This window comes from Sceloporus occidentalis, unplaced genomic scaffold (assembly GCF_023333645.1).
Source record: "Sceloporus occidentalis isolate IW3139 unplaced genomic scaffold, rSceOcc1.0.p SCAF_92, whole genome shotgun sequence".
In the NCBI taxonomy this organism is placed as follows: Eukaryota; Metazoa; Chordata; class Lepidosauria; order Squamata; family Phrynosomatidae; genus Sceloporus; species Sceloporus occidentalis.
Window position 1 is genome coordinate 921,361 of NW_028317072.1, and position 8,511 is coordinate 929,871.

Sequence of the window (8,511 nt, forward strand, 5' to 3'; positions counted from 1 at the left end):
ATTCTATGTTCTCAAAATGTAATACAGTAGAAAATAAGGCAATGGGGTACGTCGAAGTATAGTTTTTCATACCAATATCAAGTCTTCCCTCAAAAAGGGAAACAACAGAAATTTATCTTGCATGGTATGCTATTATTTCCAAGAGCAGTTTCCTTTTCTTCACTGAATCTTTAGCTGAATACTACACTCTAAGCTGGACAGTAAGGAGCACCATTTGCTATCAACTGTGGGACTCCCAGAAGTGGCAGCCAGCTTTCCAATGATAAAGTAATGAGGGGTTTGTTGTTTAAAAACATTTAGAAAACTGAAGGTTCCCCACATTTGATGCAGGCGAAGTGCCAAGCTCCTGTTTTCTGTGAAATTTATCTCATATGTACATATTTTAAAAGAAAAAAACATAGAGAAATAGTATGTGGTATTTATCTTACTATTTGTAGCCCACATTTTACAGGGAACAATGCTTTGTGCTGCCCTACAACAGAAGGCACTCCGATTGCAAGTGGAAGCTGGTAAACGAATCACAGACCTCACTTATTGTGATAGCTATACATGGCACTCCAGCTGGATGCCTTTCTCTTGATAAGCCACAGTCCAGGGAATGGACAAAACAATCAAAACAGAGATAAACTAGGGAGTCTAGTTTGGACCTCACAATCAGCAAACCATGGATGAAAGTTCAGTGGTTTGTGTAGTTAATCCCACTTTGAGGAAGAGAAAGCTCAATGAAAACACTTCCTTGTTCCCAGTGATCCAGAACTCTGTCTTGTTGTACAGTGTTTATTCAGCGCCCTCACAAGATTGGGGCACTCTTGCATCCATCTCCTGTGTGAAAACATAATGCACTCACATTTTACAGCACTACAAGAATTGCAAGATAATCATAAGAAAATATAGTCAACAGTCCCTCCTCTTTTTGTCCTAGCATTAGAAACTGAACTATATCAAGAATTATTTTTGCAGTGATATTTTCTGGATTGTTGTCTTGTCCTTGCAACAGTCTTGGAAGTAATTATGAAAGGCTCACCTTCCTCCCCAATGACTATGTGCACATTAGGTTATCTCAAGAACTGTCTCTAGAATCAGAAAGGAAGCCCCCACCTAGAAAAAAGGAAAAGGAAGCCTGACTCTGAACAAAATGCAGTTTAACAGTTTTACATGCAGCTGAGGTGTTCTGAAGGTGTCCTTCTAAAAGCTGATATTCTAAGAAATTTAACACCCATAAAAGATCAGATAGTGGATGTTTCTATCTGCACATGTAATTCTCTCAACCAGGCTCAATAACATGTGCAGTTAAAAAAATATATTATCAGCAGCATGTACATAGTAAGTAGACCTTACTTTGCCCAGAGCCGGATTTCCTGTCCTTCTCTGCCCTTCCCCATTCTGTCCCAACATCAAATACCAAGCTGATCTACCTTTCCACTGGCACTAGTAGGCCACAGAAAACTAACACTGCCAGGCTGACTGCATTCGTCCACACTGCATTTGCCAAGAACACTGGTCCTTTAAAGTTAAAAGGGAGAGCAAGTCACATGCACAACTTTCATAACTCAGCACTATGTTTCTGAATCAGCACCCAACTACAGGTTCTCAATTGGAGGCTCTGCATGCAGCTGTCTTCTCCCTTTACTATCCTAGTAGTAACAGCCTAAGGTCACACACTTGTATTCTGTGCTTGGGTAACCAATTCACACTTTCCTAAGTGCATCCAGACAGCTGATACAAGGGCAAGCAGACACTGAGGGGAAACTAATGTTCAGTGTCCAACTGTCCATCTTTTATCTGTTCATTGTTCACTATCTCAGCAACTGCTACTGACCCTACATATGAAGTAAGCTGTATTTTACTCTGTGTGCACATGCATTATACAAGGCCCTAAATTCAATGTTCACCTCAGTGTGAGCAGACCCATCAAAATCAATGTAACTTATGTAAGTATTGGCTTACTAAGTTCCCACTGGTACAATGGATCTGTTTAGGTTTGGACTAACAAGTGGATTTAGGCCCTTATTGTTTCCCCCAATCTAGGTCAGTAGATTATAATGGATACCTGCCGAAATAATTAGCTCTCTATCACGGATATTTCAAAGCACCTTAATCAAGGTCAAAGTACCATATTAGCCTTTATAGATTCAAGGGACCCTGAAGGTCCAGAAAAAAGTTCTTTAATAGAGTTGGTGGAGTTCCTGTCTCCTTCCCAGTATCACATTACACAAGCTCTTATGCAGCACTGCAGTATCTCATCAGGGAGAAAGTGGTGCAAGCAATGCCAATAGCTGCTGCTAGGTGCAGAACTAGGTTCATTCACTGGATATACATTTTGGCATCCTTTCAACATCCATTGCTTGGTCCTATATTGCTCCAGGCCACTTGGGGTGGTTAGAATTTGGTTTATTTCCTGCTATGTTTCAGCACAGAATCCTTCTTTCAATTTTGTGCCACAGGAACGTAGGCCTGATCATTTATGCAAGTTTAATTAACCATTTCTGAATTCCAAGATCCAAGTGCAATACTAGATTTATATCAAAAATAGTCAATGACCACTCTTTTAAATTAAAAATAAAGCTTTCCCTAAAACATGGCAGAATACTGAGTTCTTCTTGGTTATCTACATGAATATTATTCAGTACAGTTAAAAAAGCAAGCCAGTTCTGTATGTTTAGCAGAGAACCTTTTCGTCATAAAATACAGTTCCTCAGGAATATAGACTTTGTATTTTACATGGCATTCAGATAAGGTTAGCTTCTGCAAATGACAATTCTGTAATTATTACAGTTATATACAGTGCAAAATCCCTCTTTGAAGGGAAGGAACTATTTTTACATAAGGAAGCTATTTATATACAGGTACATTAAAATCAGAAGAGGTCACTCAGTGAAGGGGGTTAATCAGGAACAAATAATATTGCCATCTATGTGAGCCATTTTGTTTGTTACAACTGCCAAGATAGTATGTGCAATGATATTAAACATAGACTCAAGTAAGTCCTAAGAAATAGTTCCACAGACATAACTGAATTGCTGCATTTAGAATCCTTCATATCTGTAAACCCTCATAACACATTTCTGCACACATTTTGCTTTGAATTACATTTATACCATGCACACTCACTAAAACAATGAGGAGCAGTTTGTCTGTTTTTAGACAATTGTAAAGTACAATTGTAAAGTAGCCTAAAGAAAGAAAGAAAGAAATAATGACAGAAAGAAAGAAAGATTTCATAAGACAAAGGACAAATGCCCAGATTATTCTGAAATTCAATGGAGAATGTTCTAGATCCATAGTACTATTTCCTTCCCTGGGTTTAGCCCATAGCACAAGCAATTGCAACTGACTTAACGTTTTATTAAAATATCTTTTTTTGCTAGGCCCAAAATAGAGTCAGATTTGGTCCTGACATGTCATTCAGTTTACGTGTCTGCTTCGGTAAACTGATACATACAGCTGCAAATTATTATTTTTTGTCACAATTCTCAGAAAAGCACACATCAATACTGGTAACTAAAACATATGTTACAGCAAGCGAAAACTTCCATTTCCAAAATCCTTAGATTTGAGAGCTCAATGACAAGAGCAAGGACACATTTTATTCTGTCACAGAGTAGCTCTTTCCATGTTATGATGATCCAGAATGAATATAATAGGGAATCAAGCCTTGCTGCAGTCTGGCTCAATGCATTCCCCCTCCCAAACTCCAGATGATTCCTACGGCTAATGGTTTCCAAGGTTAAATTTGGTTTTCTGCAGGAACCTTTATATTGCTTCCAGACTTTAAAATGATTTCAGGACTTCTGATTACATGTACTAAAAAAGCCTTGCTAATGAATGTAATCTTGCCAAAGGCCAGACATAACACAAGAAATGTCAATTCTCGTTACAATATTACTGGATTGCAAAATAAATTTAGATCTTTAAGGCTGTATCAAACACAGTTTTGTGCTTCTTCTTAATAACCATTTATATTTTTTCCCATTCAGAATTAAAGTAAGACATGTAGATACAACTATCTGATTATACCCTGATTACAAACTCAATAATTTTGCCATCTTTTTCTACCAATAAATCCTAAGGTTTCAGAATCCTCTCTTTTAAAAAAACCTAACCGACCAGACTTAATTTGAAATTAAGGAGAAATCAAATATAAATATTTTCTGCATCTCTACTGTATTACCTGGCTGGCAGTTTTTTTATTATCATTAACTTGAACCAACAGGAGAAAGATTTCAAATATTTTTAAAGCGTTCCACATAAGGCCACATTTGAACACGACAGGCCAACATCTGAAGTCAGTCCACATCTATTTTTAGACTTACAGTCTACCGCTAAAATCTTCTGCCCTTGATAGAGAATACTAGCTTTAACATTTTATATGAAAATTGTAATTTCAAGTAGACTAAAATTGTACAAAAGCATCTGAAATAAATCAAACATCAATTTGACAATACGAAGCAGTACATTTCTAACCGAACACTTTTAGAATTTAGTTATTGCTTTCTGCACACAGAACATATTTGTCATACAATTTGGAAAATAAACAGATGGAAAAACCCTCAGACTTTCAGCTACTCTGATGCTTTAGAACTTATTTTATTCACCCAATTTATCAGAATAATCATTCTTCCACCAGTCTGATCGATCAGGTGCACTAATCTGACAGCACACTAACTATATAATAGATGAACTATTTGGTGATAGTTATTTCTCTGACAAACATTATACAGAGTGTCCATGATTCAGAGATGAGCAATCATGCCACTTGAAATGTCACAAGCTGAACTACTTATTAGAGATGCATTTTTAAAATTAAGTCCCCAGTCATGTATAATCATGAAAGCAATGCAAAAAAAAATCTTTGTCATTTATGCAACACTTCATGTCACATATCTGCATATTATTCTATCTAGCATTACTAGAATAATCTCACCTGAAACGGAAATATATTGTCAGCTCTGTTCAAACTGTCTTCCATCCAAGATTTTGGTGCAAATGCGGAACTGGGCCGTGCATACTTCTGCAACTGGATATGATTACTTGGGAAATTCTTCTTGAGGGGTGAGATGGAGTTCAGAGGTGTTATTCCTCCATTAAGTCCCCTGCGGTGGTCTCGCCCTTGGGACCCTCCCCACCCACCATATCCACCACCACCACCAGGACTCCATGAAGAAGATGGTGTAGGTGATGGGCTTTGGTAGCTGCTCCATGGAGAAGGTGGTTTGTTAAGATTATTAGCAAGATGAGGCAGTTGATTAAAAGCAGCATTTCTATGTGTAAATGGAGGTGGATGAGGGCTTGCAGGAGACCTCCGCTGTTGTTGATGCTGATTGTGATGATGCTGAAAATGGGGGTGATGAGGGTGGTGCTGAGAGAGGGGTCCAATCTGAGGAGAAAAGCTACCCCCAAAACCAGGACTGACATGATGTGGAAAATTCTGAAATAGCAAAGCACCATTATTAGCTGAAGCAGGAGGAACCCCTCCCTGGTGGAAGAAACTTGCATCTTCATTGATTATTGTTGAAGAAGAAGGAGCTATAGCTGCTGACCAGTTACTGAAACCAGTCAGAGAAGATGCAGTAGATGTCAAAGGCTGGCTTGATGTACCTAGCCCTGTAGCCTCTTGGTAATCAAATCCTGTTAACACTGGAGAGTCTATTCTTATTTTCTCCTTCCCATTGCCATTCTCAGAAGAATTATCCCCCTGGTTTTCTTCAGATTTAGCTTTCTCAGATTCAGGCAGCATGCCTGCTTCCTGACTTTGACTAGGGGAAAGCTGCTGTTTTTCTAGGGAGTCTTGTTTTTCCTGTTGCTGAGCTTTAGATTTTTCTGACCCCAGAATCTCATCCTGAATGTTATGGGCAGCTGGCGCAGGAAAGAGCCAAGCTGACCCAGCACTACTGCCATTGGCAGCTGTGTTATTTATAAAAGCAGCAGGACTGGGGGTTGCATTTTGATGGTGGTGCGGAGGTTGCAGATGTGGATGAAATCTGACGGGAAAAGCTGACTTATTCCCAGTATTGTTTTGCACTAGAACGCCAAACCCGTAATCCCCCATTTATTTTATTTAGGATTTGAATTCTGCCTAGAGGGGAAAAAACCCTTAAAATATTTCCTTTCCTTTACTAAAGCAAGAGAATAGAAAATATATTTTATAACAGATCTTCTACCCCTTCCTTTTCCACGTAGCCCCTTGATATCTGATTTGGATATTATTTCTGGGTTCTTTTACATGAGATTACTTAAAATATTGACATGGGTCAATTTGTGTTTATTTCCTTCTGACAACCCAGAAGGAACAGAAAGTAAATCTTTGGTTAACAAAATAAGAGGTTTTCTTTTCCTAAAAGGAAATGTACAAGAATGAAGTGGGGATGAAACAAAGCTTCTGGGATTATTTTTAAATCAAGCTTCCTTGCCTTATCAAGCGCCTCAACCTGCCTACGTACACTTCAATGGAAAAAAGATAACCATGACATCTGGCACTCCTCACTCCTTCACAGCTCCAAAAATATATATTTAAATCTGGAATAATTTAATAAATTCTATATACTCTAATATATATCTGTGTTCTACTCTAACAGTCTTTGCTGCTTAAAATGTAAAGATTTTATGTCAGGGTTTTAAGAAAGGGTATACGGCTTGTACTTGAAGGGCTTTTCCCCACCCTTCTAACCTGTGCTGTTACTGCCCCTGCCTTGTAGAACCACCTACATGAGTGGAAGCTCTCCTGACAAGGCCTTTCTGTATAAGGGGGGGGGGGGGGGCAGCTGCGTGGATCTGTTCCTTTTTGTTAAAAACAAAACCTCTAGATATGGGCATTCAGTGGGTGCTGGGTGTGTGTACAGGGGTTCAGCTGTGCAGGAGGAGAAGGGTGGGTTCTTGCTGCTGCTGCTGCTGCTGCTGCCGCCGGTTGGGTGGGTTCCTGCTTTTCTGGGCTGGCCTCCTCTTATGATCCGATACTTGTGTGTCCTTCAGATGAATCCTGGCAGCCTGCAGAGGAAAAATTTCACCTCAGAAAATCAGCAGTCAAGTGTTCGGAAGGTGGAGGCGGGGGAGGGAGGGAGAGGAAGAAGAATGCCTAGGAAGCTTAGCATAGACATTTAAAAAACCAACACCATAACAATAATTTATGGTGCGACACACAACAAAGGGGCTCAGATGCTTGGGGAGGGGAGGAGGACGGGGAGGGTGAACCCCTTTTAATTTGGGTGTGAGAAGGAAATGAGTGGGTGTTGGGGTGGGGGCAGCAGAGAACAGAGAGAGGGCCAGAAGGGAGCCCTTTCTTAATTTGGGGAGATGCTGGGAGGTGCGACAGAGACAGGGGCAGGAGGGGAAGGGAGCCCCTAGCAATTTGGAGTGTGAGGACAGGGAAGGGAAATAGATGGGAATGTTGGGGGGGGGGGGTTGCAGGGAGTGGGATAGGAAGGGAAACCCTTTTAATTTGGGGAGAGGAAGGTGAGCAGGTGGGGATGTTGGGGGAGCAGCAGAAAGGGGGGGCGAGAAGGGAAAAGACCCCCTTTCACTTTGCGAGTGGGAGAGAGAAAGAGATGGGGACTAGAATGGGGACGGGAGCCCCTTTTCAACTTGGAAGAGGGGAAGGTAAATAGGCGGGGATGTTGGGGGGCAGAGAGGGGGTGGGGGAAGGGATCCCCTTCTAATTTGTGGGGTGGGAGGGGAAAGGAGAGGTGGGGATGTCGGAAGGGGAAGGGGCCCCTTTTAATTTGGGGGGCGAGAAGGGGCCCCCTTCCTTTGAATTTGGGGAGTAAGGAGAGGGGAGGCAAGTGGGGGAAGGGGACCCCTGTTCATCTGGGGAGGGGCTGCGAGGGGGAAGGCGCCTCCCTGTAATTTAAGCAGGCGGGGCGCAGGGCCAGGGCTGTACCTGCGGAGGGGCGGCGGGGCGGGGGTCCGGGCTCCTCTCTCCCCCATGGGAGCCGCCGGCTTCTCAAGGGAAGCGGGTCACGAGGGGCAGGGAGGGGCGGCGGCAGTGGCTCCCTGGGGTCCTCCTGCGGCTGGTGGCTGCTCTCCTCCGCCTTGGCTCCTCCCGGCGCTGTTCTTTGCCCCTCATGAAAGACAGTCGTTTGGCGAGTGGGGGCCGTGGGCGGGCGGGCAGGCGGGGGAGAGAGGGAGCGGGGCGACGACGACGACGACGACGGGGAGGGGCCCTCCTTCCTTCCTTCTTTCCTTCTCAAGGGCGAGGCAGGCGCTGGGCTACTTGGTGCGTCGCTTCGGCCCCAGCCGCCTCCGCCCCAGCCGCCACCGTCTCCACACGACGGAGCCTACGATCGAAATGACAACCAGCTGAGGAGAGAGGAGGAGGAGGAGGAGGGGGAGACACTTCCGGTTCTGTTAGGCCACGCCTACCATGAAGCCACGCCCCTCGCTGCACCCCAGTCTCCTTGTCACTCACGCGCACAGGCTTGGCCCCGCCCCCTCCTCATCTTCCCCCCTCCCCTTGTTGAATGGTGCAAACTAGGTTCTCAAAGGGCTCTCTTCCCTTCTCTGCTGTCCATCATTCCC

The 8,511-nt window shown here is 43.0% G+C and overlaps 1 protein-coding gene across 2 annotated transcripts in view; it reads right to left on the bottom strand.

Moving 5' to 3' along the window:
- The window catches only part of CPEB4 (cytoplasmic polyadenylation element binding protein 4), a 79,625-nt gene extending 71,328 nt beyond the window's left edge, over nt 1–8,297 (bottom strand). For both annotated transcript variants that reach the window (XM_089496694.1, XM_089496693.1), the window contains exons 1-2: nt 7,874–8,297; nt 4,925–6,984 (exon numbers count right to left, since the gene is read on the bottom strand). In XM_089496694.1, coding sequence (XP_089352820.1) covers nt 4,925–6,049 — 1,125 coding nt within the window. In that variant the 5' untranslated portion in view covers nt 6,050–6,984; nt 7,874–8,297. The remainder of the gene's footprint in view (nt 1–4,924; nt 6,985–7,873) is intronic.
- Nucleotides 8,298–8,511: the final 214 nt, after the last annotated feature.